At 42.1% G+C, this 20,337-nt stretch overlaps 2 protein-coding genes across 5 annotated transcripts in view; one reads left to right on the top strand and one right to left on the bottom strand.

Moving 5' to 3' along the window:
- cdk19 (cyclin-dependent kinase 19) overlaps positions 1–6,722 on the bottom strand; it is a 73,270-nt gene extending 66,548 nt beyond the window's left edge. For 3 of the 4 annotated variants that reach the window (XR_006032386.1, XR_006032387.1, XM_042095365.1), the window contains exon 1: positions 4,310–5,274. Coding sequence is in view for 1 of the 4 variants with exons in the window: in XM_042095365.1 (XP_041951299.1) it covers positions 4,310–4,437 (128 nt within the window). In the remaining 3 variants the exon portion in view is untranslated. Of the gene's footprint in view, positions 1–4,309; positions 5,275–6,589 lie in introns of those variants that run through there. The other variant, XM_042095366.1, reaches the window with a different exon arrangement.
- On the top strand, positions 5,360–18,976 carry amd1 (adenosylmethionine decarboxylase 1). The gene is made up of 9 exons (XM_042095392.1): positions 5,360–5,662; positions 10,004–10,090; positions 13,660–13,786; positions 14,023–14,125; positions 14,220–14,262; positions 14,376–14,520; positions 14,759–14,851; positions 14,979–15,134; positions 15,294–18,976. The coding sequence occupies exons 1-9, from the start codon at positions 5,553–5,555 to the stop codon at positions 15,435–15,437; spliced, it is 1,008 nt and encodes a 335-aa protein (XP_041951326.1). The 5' UTR covers positions 5,360–5,552; the 3' UTR covers positions 15,438–18,976.
- The last annotated feature ends 1,361 nt before the right edge of the window (positions 18,977–20,337 follow it).

The raw sequence follows: 20,337 nt of genomic DNA, 5'->3' as shown, positions 1-20,337 counted from the left end.
TACATCACAAAAACACCGGAGACACATTTTGAGATGTTAGTGTTAGTGTGTTCTCTCATGTTGTACTACCGCACTCTTTAACACTCATTTGGGGTCATCCATCTAACTTTGTTTGCTAGAGTTCCTTTACAGTTCCTTTAATCTCACTGCAGTCTTGAAACTGTGTTGCGTATTGCTGCGCAAGTGGTGGCCCCTCTCCCTGAGCCAGCCTCTATCTCAGGGCCAGTGCAAACGCCAGTAGCCAACCATCCAACCGAGCCCACTGCTGAACTCCCAACACACAACCACCAGGGCAGCTCCACCAGACGGACAAACAGACCCGCTGAGGGATGCTTACGTAGGCATTTGTGAAGGCTTTGCTTGAGTGGGAAAGGCTTTGATTTTGGACACACAGACAGTTGAAGTACTGCTTGACAGGACAGACAAGACAGACACAGTAGACTAGTGTTTGAGGCTGCTTCTATAAAGCACAGACATGGTTTGATTGTGGCTGCGTAACACTCAGAGATGCAAGTGCACGCAAAAAAGACAAAAAAATTCCAGATGTGAAAAACTGCAAAGTGATGTTAGACTACTTTGCATTTCTCTGGCCTTACAAATTACAACTAACTTAGACAGGGAGTGATGTGGGCAGTTCTTCACTTCAACATGAACCGTCAGACCTGAAAAGACAATCAACGAGGCAAAAGAGAAACAGGAACATGAAGTCGCTTGACTTGTTGCTTGCCCACCTCCTCTCTCTCCCTTTCTTCCTTTATTTCGCTACAACCCTCCCCCTTCCCTTTCAGTGCACATGCAGATTCTTTTAGCGATATCTTGCATAATACACTGCTCAAAAAAATTAAAGGAACACTTACAATTTTTCACAAATGCTATAACACTTTTTTTGAAACCTTCCACCCTTACCTCTATTCTCAAACTACCGGTACATTCACAGAATGTCTGACAGTAACAGTAACAGCTTTGAGGTGATTGTTTTATTTTGTAAGAACTTTACAAAATAAAACAATCACCTCAAAGCTGTTACTTGTGCTTGGAAACCAAACAAAGTCAGTCATAGATATACATATCTATGGTCAGAGTACTGAAGTACTGATTCAATATGTGATTGAAGTGTTGCCTTCATTTTTTTGAGCAGTGTAGCTACCAGGGCTGTCTCTAGACTATAGGAGGCACTGGGCAAGAAATGTTGAATCAGATATGTTCCCTTTTACAAGCATAAAAAGCACATTTTCAACAACCCAATGTTGCATAAAACTGACGAAAATATTTGATAAGGACGTGCTCCTTGTTTGTATGTGTGTCCAAATATTAGCGACTCTTTAGAAACACCCCTGGGAAGCACTAACTATGAAGGCAACATTTATTACACTTGACACAGGCCTTCACATTTGACTACAGTAACAGAAGTGAATTAGAAAGTTCTGTCAGGGCTCCAGACATCCAGTGCTAAAAAGTACCGTCTATGGGCCCGCAGCGTATCCCCTACTCTCCGCCCAGACATTGGCCTTCTCCTGTGTGTAACCCCCTCACAAATAATGTGTACCAACACCAAAAACAACAATTGAGGCAACAGTATAATGTCTATGGAGCTAAGATCTCATTGTGGTAGTTACAATTGATCTATTATGCACTCAGAGGTTGACAATACAGCACTTTTTGTCCTTGCAATTACTGTACATATTATGCAGGAAATGCTCTACTAGCAAAACAATGTTTAATCACTCGCCCCTTAATCTGATTATTTTCTCGTGCAAACAAAAGGCCACGGATTTCACAGTGTTTGTAGAAAGCGTGATGATGATGAGTAGGAGACTACAAATGTGGGAAGAGGCCAATGTGACATTAGGTCTACACAGTCACTCTTCTGCAATCAATGAAACCAGTGGTTATTTTACTGATTACCTGCTAAGATACAGAAAGAAAACATAACAAAGATATCTGTGTGTCTGACAACAAATGTGTGTATGGTTTATGCTAAGCTTTCATCTCATTCTCATTTCATCTCTGATTTCATCTTATAAATCAGACATCTATCATCGCCAAGATTCAGGTGTTGTTGCAATGGTGGCTTGTATATTACCTGGCCAAATGAGTTGACTCCAGCCTGTTTGACCTTGAAGCAATATTAGCTCAGGGAGAGCAGGTTGGAGTACAACTGAATTTGTATCTACCACTACACCTACTGTTTTTGTCGCCACAACATTTTGTTCTATTTGCACATGTTCTACTGAAGCGATTCCCACATGCCAAGCGGAACTGCAACTGTTTTTCCCGAATGGCCTTTCAGTACTTCCTTCGTATTTTTGGCCCTGTTTTGAAGTGGACCAAAGCATGGTGACCTTTGCCCTTCGGCTGTGCCTCCTTAACTCCACAGCACTGAATGGCCTGCCAACAGACATTGCAGGTTAACTGAGTGGACATTCACATCTAAAACCAACAATAAAACTCAAATGTGTTCTATTCTTGCTGATGGCTGGAAAACAGAAACAGAATGTTCCAGCCCAAATTACAGTTGGGTCACATGACCAAAGCATCAGCATCTCTCTGGAGGTTAAAAATGAGAAGGTCTACTAAAAGAAATATTCCTCCTGTGTGAGATAGAGATTATCCAAACACTGTGAACAGACAGAAATGACTGAGTGAGATAACTGTACCAGAAGATCATTATACTAACAGGTGTGAGCCAAGACTCTAAAATGTAAATCCAACAAGTTAATCAATCCCTGCTCCTGTTCTTTCCTTAGAACAAATACAAGCATTATAACCAATATATAACCGATCTGCACAACCAGTGTAACCAATCTGTTATTAAGAGTGAGTTTATAGTTCGGCCTTTGCATGCTTTATAAAGGGGTGAAAGAGCAGTGAAATGTGTGGTTTATCTGTACTGTATCTGTACTGTACTGTACATCTACTGTACATCATCTGTGGTTCATATCGGCTTGTTTTGCACCTACAAAAAAATACATCACCTTATGCAATGTTTTAGTCCTACATGAAATGACCAACCAGGATACCATACTATCTCAAGTTTATCCAAACTATCTTTTAATAAGCTGTGAAGAGAAAGCAGCCCCACAAGCAAAGTTGAACAAGCCAGTTGGGGAAACAGCAAAAAGGTATTATTATATAGACATTTTATCGACTTAAAATATTAAGATGCAAACAATAGGTAGTTTATAAGTAAACACTACACAAACACAGCTTATGTTTTCACTGTGGTGTGCTCAAGTGTTCAAGTGTGCTCAAAATATGAATTGGATAACAAAACATTGTTTTCCGAGTTTATGGCAGATAGCCTACCTTGAGAAACATTATTTTGGAACCAGTGATACTCAATTCATAGATAAGGTTACTCAATGTAATGTCCTGTCCTATTGGATATGGTATTTTGGGAGCAATGACTGTGCAGGAGTAGCCTACATTGATCATTACTTCATTTCTCAAGGCTGCAATATCTTGCCTTACTGGAGAGAATACCTACAGGTTTGAGGTCTCAGTCACAACTTGTTTGCTACGCTTGCCACTAACCCTGCCAGGCACCAAACACCAGCCAGGCTGCATGCATGCTGCATCCTTCATAGAATGGTTCAACGGGATCTGTTGTATGTCAGCTACCACACATTAGTCTCCCAAGACCTTGCCAAGCTGACAGCTAGCCTAACATCGTCCACCACAGCATCAAGCTGACGTCGACTGCCCAACCAGAACATACATGCTGCCTACTTGTTTATGTTGCGTAGATATCGAATGACTTAGCATAGGCCGTTATGTCGTTATCTCGGGAAAACAAAGTTTCGTTATTTAAGATAATGACAAGCCAGTCGAGATCTCGTCAGGAAAAAGTCTGAGGTAAATGTAAACTAATGGCATCTTAGGGTTTCTATAGATTTAGTTATAGTCAAGTTCAATCACTGACTTAAGTTGCATATCGGGATTTCAACCATATGACAAAAGAATGATTTTTTTTTTTACAAATGTGCAACACTTATGAGTCGTTCATCTGAACGTATTGTGGTTAACTGTTAGTCTTGTTGTCCGCAACTGCCTACCTATAGTGCTGCATTTAAGCATCCTGTCCCTAAAGCGTCTGACAAAAAATAAACATCACAGTGTTGTTTGGGGGAGGACCGATGTGAGAGTGAGTGAGCGAGTGCGTAGCCTACATGAAAACAAAAACAGCCATGGGAAGCGAACAGGCCAATTCAAACAACTCCCTGCTCAATCTGCTAGGATATTACAAACGAGATGTTTACGAAAATGAAATGAAATTCAAACAAGGAGCAAGATATTTTATCTGTCTTACCCGTCTTTGCGTTTAGCTTTATAAACGTGCCCGTAGGTGCCTCGACCCACTTTGCAACCTTCATATTCGAACAGATCTTCCACCTTCTCTCGATCGGCCGCGAGCTTTGTTTTGAAGTCGTAATCCATTTTAACCCATAAATATATCTTAATTTACAATAAAATAAAATATTAATTATTACATGCATTAATTAAATAATCTGATCGTTTTATTCCCCCACCATTTCCTTGTTTGGGATTTTGGTCTGCTCCGCTTAATGTTCACTGGCTCGTTGACGTTTTTTATTGGCACGCATGGGTGTCTGGGAAAGAGAGTTTTTAACAACTCCAAAGTATACAATGTAGACGAAGGTACGGAGTTAATTAAACTACAATCCGCATATCGCGTTGCGGTTGCTGCACTTGCGTAGTCATACAGGGTTTGAAAAAAAAACGTGGACATCAATATTATGTTTTTATATACGATTCGAGGAAGGACTTCAGACCAAACTTTTAACAACTATCCCATCCTTGCGACTTTGATTTCGTTTGACCAAAACCAACATCGCTTGAACAAAAGGCATCGTTTGTCAAACAATAGCAGTGGCCCAATTATTCTAACAACTACGTTTTTTTTTTTTTTAATTATTATTATATTAGATGCATGTGGGACCATTCTGCCAAATTGTAACGTTTTAGTTTCACTTTAATTCAAAGGTTACAACCCATTTAGGATTTCAGCTTTCAATTACCCTTACTTGGACAAGTAATTCTTCGCAAATCAGCATTCATGCGGGTTAAGATAATGTTATGTTTTCCTAGAAATGTTCCATGAACTGTAGTTTTAATAGTCGCACTATTCACTTATAAATAGTCCATATGAACAAGCCCGCCATCGGCGACTCCATTCCGAGCAAATGCCTTTACGCAACCTTGGTGTAATTGACAGTTTCTAAAACCAATCGAAATTTATTAAGGAGGAGCTCTAAATTGTGATACGTCCAACTTGAAGATGACGTATCAGACCTGAAGATAAAACCACCGCGCACACTGCAATCTGCGCTTTCACAGTATGGCCGGCGACATTAGCTAGCACTCGCTCACAGTATTCTCTGTAAAGGGGAAGACCGTAAAACCAAGAAACTACATCTGGATTGCTAAAGGACTGTACCTAGACAATAAATTATAACTATCAAGCAAGGACTAATTAAGTTGAGAAAAATAACCAACGTATAATTTCTGTTGTTGGTGTCTGTTGTCTCACGATGGAAGAGAACGGTGCACACTTCTTCGAAGGGACCGAGAAGCTGTTGGAGGTGTGGTTCTCCCGGCAAGATGAGACCAAAGGAACTGGGGACCTCCGCACCATCCCAAGGTTAGTTTGTATCTCTGTATGTATCGTTACTGGTGATGATAATGACATGTCATGTATACCAACTTAACGTTAACGTTACCATTAGCTCCCAAGGATTCTATCAACATTAGCAAGGCTCATTTGTCAGTGGTACAACGTTATCCACTCACTTGACACGTAATTTTGTTAGGTACGACATCAAATATCTTATTGGCCTCGTCATAGGCAGTACTATGACGAGAGGCATCAATATAATAATTCGTTGTCACCATTGACTAGTTGTGCTAGCCTGTTATCTGCTAGTGGAGTAACGCTAGCTTGCTAGCTTACTTTCTATGTGATTGACTTGTATTCGGCTCGAGGCAGTGAGACGAGCTTGTTACCATCCCCCATTATTCAATGTTCTATACGTTTGCGTTAAATTGATCGCTTGCCTCATCTGTCAGACCCTCTTCTCTTTTCGTATATTATTCAGACATTCATTAACAATGGGCAGTACAAAGGTGATCACATCAAGCAGTTTTATGTTGCCCAGTCAATCAATGAATGAATGAACTGCAACGTTTCTGGCAATGATAATGCGAAGTGGCTAACTTAGCCGCAGATCCGTAGTAATCCAGTTTGTAAAACGAATGCACCTTGGTTGTCAACGTCTTAATCTTTGAAATAAATTCAGTGACTTTATTCGGATAGAAAGTCTTTAACGTTAGCTACTTTTGGTGTGTCCGCAAACACCCCACGTTGAAGTCAAACGACTAGTAGTCCGATCTTAGAATGACTATGCTATGGTAGTGTTAGCTTACGAGCTAACATTGCTCAACGACTGCGTAGTTTTCCTATCCGAAAAGCCGTGACATTAATCTTGCGCTTACACTCTCGAAATCCAGCTTCTGTAACAGTCTAAATACACCGAGGGCAGTATTACAAGAAAAATGTGATATTGTGTACCTTTCGCCGTAATTTTATGCTGGTCTTTTTCGTGTGACGCATGTGGGCCTGAGCATGTGGCATTGCCCGCGACACTCCGCAGTCGCAGTCGGTTAGGTGAAATGCCGCAATGCTTCCACAAGATTTATAACATCTGCTAAGAAATGGTCTGACTGATGCTAGGTTTATTAAAACACTGAGTATGGATGGGCATTCTGATGTATTGCACTAAAACGTTAATCGTTAACAAACGACCAAAGACAGTCCTCATTCAATAGTTACTCAATCATCTTTTGCTACATTGTAACTTATGTGACTAACTTTAGCCAGTTACACTTTTGCAACAATTTAGGCATGAACAGCCTTTTGCAGCCTTTTAAAAAACAAAACAAAAAATAATTGCCAGATCAAAACCAACAGAATAGGTCTATAAGTTACGCACTCAAGATTGTAAATATTTGATCTGGTTTCTCTGGCATACCGTTTTTGGTAACTTGTTAATTAACTTACTTAACCCAGTTTTTGATGAATCCTTGTTTGTTACCAAGGTACTTTGCTACTTTCTATGTGAATGTGTCACGTTTTATGTTCGTGACATTTCTCTCCTCCCATGTCGTTGATTGGTTGGGAGCATATGGGCTCCGTGGTATACGGCTGCAGCTTCTCAAACAAGACCCCCTTTGGGTTCCAATGCCAAATCGGTTTGCGGGCAGTGGACAGATGTTGAGGGAGGAGGAGACGCGCAGGAACACGCGCACACCCCTGGGGGTGTTCCAAAAAATTGACGCTCTATCTATAACATTTGTCAGAGAGAGACCACGTGCAACTTTTGACTATGAAAGTAGCCTAAGCAGGCGTAAATTACCTTTAAGGCAAACTAATGGTCACCTACATGTGACAATAATTTTGAGTTAAAATATTTTGTCTTCAGGCCATCACTTGAAATATAATGTTTAATTTCTTGTCTGGAGCAGATTGTTCTCAAATCCTTATCATGACTGGGCTTTTTATTCTTATGTAAGTTTGACATTGGTTTCAATATCTATTAAAGTTCCAAAACAAGTTTCATGCGGTCATTATGCTACTGTTGAGCTTTTGCCTTGGTCAGAAGAACAAGAGTCAGTCCAATCCAGAGGGGGAGAATGGCCAGGCCACGAGTATTGGTTTACCGGCACCATCTTAGATTAATGGCCGAGAGGAGAGCTCAGTAGATCACTAGAGCTGGGCACCGGCCAATGTCCAAATAAGTCCTCAAAAGCATCTGATTAACAAATCTCACTGGTCTCGCTTCCTTTCTCTCCTACAGCACCTTTCATTTCGTAATTCTGTGTAGGCTAAAGCCTGATGTAATCGCCTGTATAATGCCACAATGTGTTCATCTTAAAGTTTGTTAAAGATGTTAAATTATGTATTGGCTAGTTCTGTTCTGTTGGCTATAGTAAGGATTATAAGCTATTAATAAAGCAGTCATATTGAGAATAACTTGTGAAACGGTGAAAAGTAGTCTTGTTGTAGTAAAAAAAAAAGATGAATTGTTGGGACTGTAGTGTTAAAGTTGAACTGTAAAAGTAAGATTTTTAACCTTGTATTTGTTATAAAAGTGTGTAGACAAAGTATGGAGATGACCGACGTATAGTGGCCTAGTAGTATCTCATAGTATCTCATTATACGGCACATGTCAAGGTCCAGTTTGTCCTGTTTGGTGTTGCATCTCTGTGTCGGTTTGTCATTGAACTTATTGCGCATCCAAATACCAACATGTCCGTTGGTCTGTTAAAACTATAAGCTATTTGCACACAGTCTCTCAACTTTGTGGTTAAGTGGTTTTACAATGTGTTCGATGTTGCCAACAGGCCACCAAATGACCACAGTGTTTCTATCTGTCAACACACACACACACACACCTACCTGCTTGCGTTAAACACTGCCAGCTTGGCCGGATGGACACAAGGCTTGGGGTGTCCATTGTAACCATACACTATATCCTTACATTACCTCAGTTCATTCTTGCCTTTGAGGTGTCACAGGCCACTGCCACCAGAAATAGCCCCAGGGTCTCGGTTATCTCCGGGCTGACACATGAGATGCTGGATTTGGTCTCCCTCGGACAGTTGTCTGCTCCGACATGTAGCCATAACATGTCACAAGTGTGTAGTAACCAGAACTCTGCTTTTCATCTGGCTAGATTCCTCTTGGGATATGCCATGGAAATTGGTAATGAACTCGCAATGTTATTAGCTTTCCAGGAAATGTTTTGACTTGTAAATAGTGAAATGTGTGATCAATGCCCACCCAGTTGCTGAAAATCATATTCAAATGGTTACTTCTCTAGGGGCTTGAAGGGAAACAAATAAAATCTCTTACACAGGATTTATGAGCATGTGACGGGCCAAAGAAGGCTGTAGCAAGGAAATGTTTTTGGGAGCTTGGTGCTTATTGACTGAACTGATGCGCACACTAGTGAACCTGCTATTGTTCGTCACAGACTCCGCTGCGACATTTACTGCCCTGAGGTAGTGTTTGTATTAGATGTCATGTGCTTCTGAGCTCAGCGGGCAAATGGATCTTCTTGCAGCTGCTCTTCCCTTGCCACACACTGGCCTGGCTGTGGAGGCTGTAAAACGCACCGTGGACGGACAGACAGACGCCCGTCTGCTCCTGACTTTTGTGGATGGACGGTGCTACTGTAAACGTTGAGCACGCCCCTCTCTGTGACCCCCTCCCGTGAGCGGGCGGTCACATTTCTTTTTGTCTCCCGGTGTCGAGCCTTGCTCTGAGAATCATAGTAGAGAACCAGAGCGCTGAGGCGGAACTGAGATGTCTCTCAGAGAGTGTCTCTGACACGGCTACAGTAGCTCTACCCTCCACGGCCGTCCTTGAACTGTAATGGCAGATGGCTGGTAGCCAGCTTGGCTATGAAGCCTGCCACATTTTACTTTGTCCTTCACCTGTCTTTTTTTATAATGGTTTTTACAGGCCTTGTGGGTTATAGATCACACCACAATACATCACCCCCTTAAGATAGACTTACTGCCTTGGCAAAGCTGTTATATGTTTGGTTTTGAGAGACTGTTTATTTTAATTGGAGTGTTTGGTCCAACTGCAGAGCTCACCTCAATGGTTCATGAAATGTTTTATTTAGAAACGGGCTGAGTTCATATGCCTCTAATAGACCTCTCTGCTGTTCTTGGAAGTTCAATGAATAGTACTGGGTAAAAAAAAGTAGAAGCAGATGGTTATTTGACCTAATACAAAGCACTGAAGTGTGATGGCGGTGTATGTGTTTGCTTACAATTTTAATATTTTATTTGTTTATTCAAATAAATTGTTTACCTCCGATGTGATTTGCATTCTTCCTTGTCATTCACCCCTTCTCTCTCTCTTTCTCTCTCTCTTTCTCTCTCTCTCTTTCTCTCTCTCTCTCTCTTTCTGCAGGTTTGAGTGGGACAAACTTCTGGAGAATGTGCATTGTTTGATCATTAGTGTGACAAAAACTGACAAGCAGGAAGCTTATATACTCAGGTGAGTGTCCTGGTTGCCTCCAGAGTTCACCTTGTGCTGGCCCCTTTCCCTTTTTACTCACGGGGGATTAGTCCGCAGGGATTAACCCTTACAGGAGTGCCGTCACACCGGTGTGACGGGCATGTTGGGAAATGAATGCTATAAAAGAATATCTGGGATTATTGAATTCAACATCGAATTTTAGAACCTTTTAATTGTTGCGGAACTTGGAATGTTCAAAAACCTACACCTTTAAGGGAGCAGCCCTGAAGGCGTCACACTGTCCGTGTTCGAAACGCTACGGTGACCGGGTGCTAGAATAGCCACAGTGGCTGCGTGCTCTCTTCCTCTCTCTCCCCCCTGAATCAAGTCAGTGGTATATTGAGAGAGTTTTACACAGGCTTCACTTAATACATACACACACACACCCCTTAATATACACACACACACACCACACACACAATATACTGGCTGCCTGAGTCCAGCTCTCGAGCACTCTCCAATACAAAGAGCAAGTCTGTACTAGACAGGCATGCCAGTACTCTAAATGGTCCACAGACTGATTATTCAGTGGCTAATCCTCTGCTGATGACCTATGCCCCTGGATCTGACCTGTCTGGATATCCTGAAGTTGGGTTCCAACGTGATCGAGCTCACGTTCTCCACTAAACACACATGTGTTGGGGTTAGGAAAGTAAACTTTGTTTGGAAAGTCAACTTTGAATGTGTTAAGAAAGCCATTTCAGACAGGGCCATGAGGCATGGGAGTATTAGTACATTGCTGGGAATCAAGCTGACTAAGGGATCGCAGAATATTCATTCAAGAGACAACCAGACTGGCAAGATGCTTCTTACACACACACACACACCCAGACACCCTCACGTCACTGAAGGAGAAAGTCCGATTATTTGGCTTGACCAAAGGATGGGGATCAGCCTCTGTCTGTCTGTCTGACCGGCGCGCGACCTTGCCAGGAAGACTAGAGCTGAGCCAGGGATGTGAGGGAAGGATCCCCCCCCCCACACACACACACGCACACACACATACACGCGCACACACACACCCTCCTATCAGACTCCTCATAGAGTGCCTGAGCACTCTGCCTCGCTCTGTCTCCCTGCCGACTGTTGTCATGGGAACAGCGCGCTCACTCCCTCCGCAGCGGGCCTGTCTTTGCTGACGCATGTGTCTTTGCTCAAGAGAATGGCCCTCGCTGGTCTACTCCATTTTAAATAACAAAAACAAGCCAGACGTCTTTTGTTGTGCGCTGCACCTGAAAGCCAGGCTGAATTCATTCTATCATCATGCACATTAAAAGGGTTAAGAGAGGCACATAATTGTAAAGCTGGATTTTCTTTTAATGGTTCAAGTTTAAAATGGATTTCATGCTACTGTACTGTGATAATGGTATATTTCAGAACTAATAGTTTTGCTAATAGGCTTTACCATCACTTGGACTGCACATTATAGTCACGGTCAGTAATTTGGATTAGAGTTTCCAAGATGCACCCTTTTATCTTTAGTTGCTGTTTGCCTTTTAACACCAGTTGCCAACTGGGTGAACGGCAAGCATCCACGCCCTGAGAGTAGTCACATGGTCTCCGTTTCCTAGCCAACGGTCTGTGATTGGGACGAGGCCGGGCCCAGTGTTCTTCCCTCCTCTGCACTCAGTGGGATATAGTTTGTTTGTTTACTCGAGGAGCGCTGAGCCATCAATGGCATCACTGAGGGCAGTGCTAGTTGAGTTGTTATGGTCTGGTTCGGCACGGCCCTGCCTGCCAGCCCCCCCCCCCGTTTGCACATGATGCGTAGTGTAGTTGCTGCCGTGTCTTTGGTCATCACTGGTCATTGACCCAAGAAGTCACTTTAGCACACATTGGTGACTGACTGCAAATAGTAGGCTGGAGGGACAACTCTACTGTACCTGTAAAGGCTTTTTCACACCGAGAACGATAACTATAACTATAACCATAACCAGGGTAGGAATTTCACGGCGGCCACGACGGCCATGGCCGTCGTAGCCCCTTGGGTTGGCCGTGAGGCCCCTTTGAAAATCAGAGGTTTACAGGCCACGGTGGCCTTGGTGCCCCCTTCTTTCAATATTCTGCTTTGCGTCCTACTAATAGCGATTTTTATTTAGCCTGTGGCCTGTCAAAATTATCTTAGCATTCACAGCGCAAATTAATTTAGTCTTTTACGCAGTGGAGAAAGTGACAGCGCAAAAAAGAAAGTGTGTCCAAATTCACCCATTTTCAGTTGAACTACTCGCGAAGTAGCCTGTTCATCACACAGACATCACAAGTATCACATGAAAGAGCTTTTTCTCAGCTTTTAAACGATGTTAGCCGATAATTGCTGTGTTGAACGGTTCGCGAGAAAAGTAAATAATATAATTCAATTTAATCATACATTCTACTGAAGGTTTTGCGTCCCATGATCTCCCTACCCATTCATCTCGGTGGAATACTTTACAAACCCTTCTTTTAACACATGACGAACCATATATTAGAATAAACAGGAGACCTTACCGAACACAAAGGTGTAAAGCAGTGTACATGGATGTCTCCAAATTTGGGCTTTAAGTTTTACAACGTGTTTAAATTGTTCCACATGATTTCATAACGGGCCAAATACAAAATAAATGTTACAAATATCGCCTAGATATTGGTAAATCAGAGGATGGCTGACTAAGAGTTTGTGAAAGTAGCCTTAATGATCACAAAATGCTAAGCATGCATCTGGCTATTTGAGTTTCTTAAAGCTGAGCTGTGCTTAAATTGTTCAATACATGATTTCATAACAGGCCAAATATAAAATAAATGTTATATATAGCCTAGATATCTGTAAATATTAGATCAGATGATTTACAGTTCTATGTAATATGTCATGTTTTTGTTATGTTTCATACAGTGATGCAGGTCTACTGCAGTGAATAGGCTAAATACAACTTTGATAATTTTTATAGCCTATAACTGTATAGTTAACTTTGGCCTTGGAGCCCTGACGTGTGGCCTTTGTGCCCCCCACCAAATATGCCCAACTGAAGGCCAAGTGGCCTTGCCCCCATAATGGTAAAATTCCAAGCCTGACCATAACGATAAAAGCGTTCACACTGAACAACGATAAGCAAAATCTCTCCTTGTGTTAATGAATGTGACGGTTAAAATTTGATGGGTTCTGATTGGCTATTAGCTTTTTATCGTTCTGAAAATCGCTCTGAAAGTGATCCCCAACAATATCGTTCTTCATGTCGTTATCGTTATAGTTTATGTGTGAACGTAGTCATTCATATTAACGAGAACGATATTTATTTATTGCAGCTACTTTTTCACCCGCCCTACCTTACTTTATTGACTCATTTTGTCAGCCAAGTTGGTCTTTATAAGCAGTGTGATGGTGGTGATGTACCTTTATTAAAGGTGTGATAAGTGTAGCTTAAATGATATGCTTAAATGTTAATAGCTTAAATGTTATTCTAATGCTGCAAGTCAATGCCGTAAGTCGCGTCTGCCAAATGAATGAAATTTAAATGTGATGAGGAAAGAATTTTAAATCTGCTTTTCTTTCTCGTTTGTGTTTTTGTTTTCAGTGAGAGTAGCATGTTTGTCTCCAAGAGACGTTTCATTTTGAAGACATGTGGTACCACCCTCTTACTTCAAGCGCTGGTGCCCCTGCTGGAGCTCGCCAGAGAGTACTGCGGCTTTGATGCCATCGAGGTGAGGAGGGATCCAACGCAACGCAACACAACACCTGGTTTAACACCACAAGTAACACTAGACTTTACAATACAGCCGCTCACACCGTGTCCTACAGGCACGGTTATTTAAGGTGCATGTTATGAAACATTGTGTGCGAAACTATTTGTTCGTCGCATTCTCTGTTGCAGACATGGGCAAGCTAGCTCTTACCGTAGACATGGTGCATAAACAAATGTTTTCCTCGTTCCTTGCAGAATTTCTTCTATTCTCGCAAGAACTTCATGAAGCCCAGCCATCAGGAGTTCCCTCACCGGAATTTCCAGGAGGAAGTGGATTTTCTGAGCCAGATTTTTCCAAGTAAGACTCCCAAAGCTAAGAAATGTTTGAGGCAAGAGTTGTAGAATCATCATCGTTTGTGTTGTGGGATAATCATTTCCTCTCTTTTCCTTAGACGGAGCAGCCTACTGTATGGGTCGTTTGAATTCTGACTGCTGGTAAGCACATTTCTTGCATGCGTTAAAAGTAAATAAATTCAACACAACGTCTTTATTCAGATTATGTGGGTGTCTTCTTTAACACTCCAAATCTCTGTATCGCGCCTCTCCAGGTACCTTTTTACTCTGGATCTGCCAGAGTTCTGGGAGAACAAGCATGCGGATCAGACCCTGGAAGTTCTGATGAGTGATCTCGACCCAGCGGTGATGGACCAGTTCTACATGAAAGACGGTGTTTCTGCAAATGATGTCACTCGTGTAAGTGAGAGAGAGAGAGAGAGAGAGAGACACCCGTTCAGTTGCTTGTGTGTTTTTGGCAGTTATCTATTTCTAAGCTATTTGTGAAATGCAACAGTTTGTTGACATATTCAAGATGTTGCATGCAGTGGTGTTCTTTCAAAATGCATGACCCTTGGGGAAATCCCTTGAGCAACAAATCATGGAGTAATATCAGAACGACGGTTTGATGCGTTTGTTTTTGCACTTGTTTACACAGATGAGTGGAATTCGTGACCTGATCCCAGGTTCTGTGATTGATGCCACAATGTTCAACCCTTGTGGATATTCAATGAATGGAATGAAAACAGATGTAAGTTCTAAAAGAGAATTAACTAATGAATTAGATCCCTGCTTTTGTCAACTGTTCTATGCACATTCAAATAAGTACTCCTGTCAAATGGAACACTGTCTGATTGCGTTTGATTGTGACGTCACAGGGAACTTACTGGACAATCCACATCACTCCAGAGCCAGAGTTCTCTTACGTTAGCTTTGAAACCAACCTCTCCCAAACTTCCTATGAAGATCTCATCCGCAAGGTTGTGGATGTCTTCCAGCCAGGGAAATTTGTGACTACGCTTTTTGTCAACCAGGTATGTGCAAATATGGTAACGTGTCAGTATGCCTTGTAAAAAAGTTTTGATCACTTAAATGACTGACTGATTTACAGAATGGATCAAATTAATTAATTCTTCATTCTTCTCTCTCTCTCTCTCTCTCTCTCTCTCTCTCTCTCTCTGTTTGTGAAACAGAGCTCCAAGTGTCGCAGTGTTTTCTCCTCCGCCCAGAAACTCGAGGGCTACAAGCGCCTGGATCGCCAGTTGGCCCAGTTCAACGATTACAATTTTGTTTTTAACAGTTACGCCAAGAACCGCCAGCAGAACCAGCAGAGCTGAACGAGAGAAATGAAGAAAAAGCGTAAAAAGAAAGCCGGCCGCCGAGAGCGATTGCTCGGCCGCCGTCTTCCTCCTCCTCCTCCTCCTCCTTCTATTTCTTCTGTTCTTCTGACATTCTGTGACGAGGTTCTTGGCCATGATAAGGATGATAGCACCGCGGCCAAGAGGTTTAGTTTCCCCCTGTCCAGTTTGAATCGTATGCCTACTACTTGTACCTATGACTTAGCCCTCTTGCATGAAAGCTCCCCTGTTCGTGTAGATATCCTAGCTCACTCTTGCTGTGATCTTGAAGTGCATGTAGAGGAATTACAGCAGCTGGTTTGGAGGCGGTGGGCAGGCGGGCGAGGGCATCGCCCTCCTTTCTGCCACCTCCGGCCCTTCCTGCAGGTGTCCCCCCTCATCCCCCACAGACAAGGCTTCCGTGCTCACTAGGCCTGTACCCTGGCATGCTGAGATTGGGCCCCAAACTGCTAACGCGTGTTGTGTGGGTCCACCCAACCCCTCCGCCTCGCAGTTCTCCATGACCACCTCCTCTTTCTTCTCCTACCGCTCTGTCTCGAGCTCAAACTCACTGTGCAAAAATAAATAAAACCCTCCGGATGAAGCATCTTTGCCATAATTAGGGCAGGGCAGGGTTAGTTTAGCTTGTCCCCCCACCCCCCCTCTCCCTGTGTGGTGTGGTTGTTACTTGTTAACAGGGTTCCTCTAACCATGACACTCGTAGCACGCTACAGGGATAGCGATTTGACTTTTCACTTAAACTACATCCATTTACCACCCATGTAAAAATGAAAATCTTCAAGGCAAATACAAATGAGTTGAATATCAAAATAAATAAATAAAATTTGCATAATAAATAATATGTTTAAATATCAAAATAAATACATATAAATTTGCGTAATAAATAATACACTTATTGAACAGTTATTTAACAGCTTGTCTGCCTTAGCCTGACAATTGGCTAAATTAATCTGACAATTGCCTTAGCCTGACAATTGGCTAAAAATAAACTGCTTTTCAGGGCACCAGTCACCGAATTGAAACATAGCTTGTGTTTGGTTGGTCAGCTAGATAGATGTGCAATGTATACGAATGGCTTGCACTTTTAAGCCAACGGTCAGGCCAGTAGAACGAGGATGTAGTCCACCCCTCATTAGAGATTTCACCACTAATCTGTGGTTATGCAATTTGCTGATAAGTCACAGGTGTCCACCACTAACTGTTGGGTAGTTTTCAGTTCAGGTGTTTCTGTTCCGGTCCAAATTGAATGTAGATGTTTTAAAAAAAAAAAACCAACTAATAAAAAAAACAACTTTAGGCGTTTGAATATAGTTTCATTTGAAAACTGAAATCTGGAAGGTCCTAGTTGGCCTTTTCTGAAGAATGTTCATGTGCTGAGGACACCTTAGGTGTGGGCCCTACCTATAGCCTCACCAAATGCCACTGCACTTATTGTTTGAAGGGAGGTAGATGGGTGTGGGGTCTCGCCCCCTGCCCTCACCACCCCCCCCCCCCCCCCCCCCCCACCACCACCACCCTCTCCGAATGATGCTTGACCACCGCTGTGCGACTGCCCTCCACATCGTAATTGTCAGTGCGCTCAATGAATTGGGACTCTTTTGCTTAGACCAGCGCTAGCCCAGCAAAGCACTTTCTCTTTCGCTAAACAATGTCTGTCCACCTCTGACCTGTCGCCCTCTTGTTGCCATCACTTTTCTTTCTGTGTGTGTCGCTTTCCCCCTCCCGTACATAAATTGGTGACCAACACAATGGGTTACAACCAATCTGAGCATGCCAGGGTCATCCCGGATCATTCCACACTAAACTGTTGCATAAACTGCCGTTTTATTAATTTTATTGTGCACAGACAGTTTTTTTTTTTTTTTCTTTTTCTCCCTGCCCCACTGTCATGAACAGGTCCCCCAAATGTGACTCCACTGCACTTTTTTTGGAGTTCGCATCAATGCCCCTTTTGTTTACGTTGACTGAAAGATCCTGTGTTCCAATGGTGCATGTGACTACTAGTGCTGTATTGCTTGACAGTTGTATGTGCTGCATTTCTCGTTCCTCATGTATAAGTAAAAAAAGAGAAAGAAAAGGAAAAATAATTAAAATCAGTGTCCTTTTTCCTCACTTGTTAAGTTACATAAAAATGTATAAAAAGAGAAAAAAAACTGTAGATGATAGGATCGGGGCATCCTGATAATGTTTTGAGAACAGGTGGTGACTCCTTCCTGATATATATATTTTTTTTCTTTTCTTTTTTGATTATTCCCATCTAAAGTGCTGAAAGCAGGTCTGACTATTCAGTTGGTTGTTGAAACAAACCCGTGTGGGCTTTTGTCATTCGATTGCAGTTTTGCTGAAAGGCATTTTGAAGAGGGGACTGTTCTTTTCCATTGGCCAGTCAGTAGTCTTCATGAAGCTTCTCCCGCCAGAGATTGCAGACTGAGTGGTGAAATTTGCTGACTTGAGAGCAGGAGAGGAGACCGTTTTTTAGTGGAGTTGAGTAGGAGAGTTGGAGACTCAAGCCCTGAACTGCTTTCAGCACTGTGGGATATTTTTCAAATGTATTTTTATTTGAAAAGGATAGGAATGCGTTTTAGGTAGAGGTGGGAGAGAGAGCGAGAACACGGATAAGCTCCTATAAGACTCTGAAAGGATGCGAGTTGCACACTGTTGAAACCGACACAGACTTAGTTTCTGAAGAAGAATGTGATGTTACAAGTGGACCACTTCAATGGAGCAACACATTCGCAAGGCAAGGACCTGTGCAATGTTGACAATTGGCAAAGTCTCCTCCAGTAAGGCCTGTTGTGGATTGAGGAGTGGGTTTTGTTCAATTTTCACTTTTGCCAGAGGACCAACAAGCCAGCTCTTTGCCTTCCGATTGCGTTAGGCTTCAGTATCGCCATAGTTAGAGGCAGCCATAGTTCTATAGGAGCGTATGTTGTACTAGCGAGGACATTAGCATAAGCACTGTCAAACACAAGATTTTATTTTCTGGATGAAGTCATATTTTGGAGCGAAAGTTTGAGAAGTGGATAATTCAAGTTGACGAAGTTTGGAGCATTATGGGGTTTTTTGTTTTGTTTACTTTCTAAATATACAAGATGACTAATGACATTTTTTGCAGTCAAGCTATTTTTTTACAATACATTTTTGTAAGGGATGCGTTTCTGCTGCGGACCAATAACATAGGGTTTTTTTGTCTGTATTTTTTTATTTTGGATGTTAAAAACCAGTGTTCCAAACTTTAATTTGTTCTGAAGTTAAGCGGCTAGATAATCAAAATCATGTTTTTTTTTTTTTTCCTCCTTCTCTGCCTTCCCCTGGTGTCGTTGAGATCCCTGGGAAAGGCAGAAACCACCAGCCTCCTCTCCCGTGAGGAAGGGCGCCATGACAGGATTTGGTATCAGGATGTGTCGAAGGGAAGACTTTGCTGTTCTAATTCTCTTGCTATTCTCTGCTTGGTCAAGATGTGCTAAATATATCTGTACTGAGCTTGATGCTTTAATAAAAAAGAAAATAAAAATCCACATTGTCATGACTGATTTCTTGCCCCAAATAGAAGCCAGATAATTGGTTTAAATGTCTGCCTTGAAGCTATTTTCAGAGGCTATGCAGACTGAATGATTTATAATAGACTTTCACTTGCCTAATGTAATTAACATGTCTAAAGAGGTATGATTGATTCCATTATCTAGATGACCTTTTCTTTCTTTAACTGCATCAGATGAATGCTGCACTGAAAATCTAATATCTGACATCACATTTGAGGGGCCAGTTTATCTCCACAGAAGAGTAGACCTGGATGTACTGATATGTTTGGTTTATGGAGTTACTTCTCTGAAATCTCACACATAGGGCCAGAGTTTGGCAGCGATATAGGTAGCAGGAAGCTACGTCAAGGTGGGGACTTCAGTGAAGTGAAATTGAATAAACCAATCACATGCTACCAGTGCTAAATTCTGATCTATCTTTTAATTCTCTTCGGCCTGACTGCCCACTCTGGCCACAGTGCACAAACACTTGTACGTCAAACTCGCACCATTGTTTAGGTAGGTGAATGATGAATTATAGCACCAAATGCTGAGTTTCATAATTGTTTTCTCATTGGCAATTTCTTAACTAAATAAAAAGGCAATATCTTATTATAAAAATACCTACTTCTTACATTACATTATACTTCAGATACTATCAGAAGTAACCTCTTTTTCTATATCCATACCAGGGTTGTGCACAATTCGAATTGCAATTCTGCTTCCTGTTTGCTACCTCAATTGAATTGAATTGGAATTTGACAGCCAGTTTCAATTCAATTCTGGAATTTTGCATAAGCCTGATCCATACTAATCTAAAATAGGGCCTTTATGAATGTGCATGAGTTCATATGGGCTCTCCTTGTATGCTAGTGCACAAGGGACAGAGCCTTTTGTCCAGTGTTTCTGTGTGTTCAGAGGTGGACTGTAATGGCGAGCTGAAAATGGGCCCTTTAGTGACACTCCCTGGACAAAGAGTAAACAGCAAGCAAAGAATAAACAGCAATACAAATAGGTGAAATTAATTTAGTTAAGACTCCCAGGTCAAATTAGTTACTGAGAGGCAACACAAAATGTCCCCTTTGTGTGGAGTGACTTGAGGTTGTAAGCTGACAGATAAGGAGATCATGGCCCCTAATTTGCACCCTGGCGCATGGCGGAAAACTCGTTTTGCACCCGGCGCAAAGTTTATTTTCGTATTTTGCACGTCTCGATTTTAAACAATGCGCCAGGAGGTGTGGCAATGAACAACCTAGGGAGCAGTCTGGCGTGTTGTCTATAAATCGCTATGGTACACTACCTAAAATACATTACGCCACTGACCAAGAGAAACCTGGTCAGAAGTCCATGGCGAGTTG

This window comes from Alosa sapidissima, chromosome 6, assembly GCF_018492685.1.
Source record: "Alosa sapidissima isolate fAloSap1 chromosome 6, fAloSap1.pri, whole genome shotgun sequence".
NCBI lineage: Eukaryota > Metazoa > Chordata > Actinopteri > Clupeiformes > Clupeidae > Alosa > Alosa sapidissima.
The sequence above is the reverse complement of the archived record's forward strand: the minus strand, read 5'-3'. Positions and strand labels throughout refer to the sequence as shown.

Excerpts from the sequence above, each read along its gene's own strand:
- amd1 (XM_042095392.1), top strand. The coding sequence starts at position 5,553 with ATGGAAGAGAACGGTGCACACTTCTTCGAAGGGACCGAGAAGCTGTTG. Across the intron at positions 10,091-13,659 it reads CAGGAAGCTTATATACTCAG|TGAGAGTAGCATGTTTGTCT; the intron begins GTGAGTGTCCTG and ends TTTTGTTTTCAG. Across the intron at positions 14,263-14,375 it reads CGTTTGAATTCTGACTGCTG|GTACCTTTTTACTCTGGATC; the intron begins GTAAGCACATTT and ends GCGCCTCTCCAG.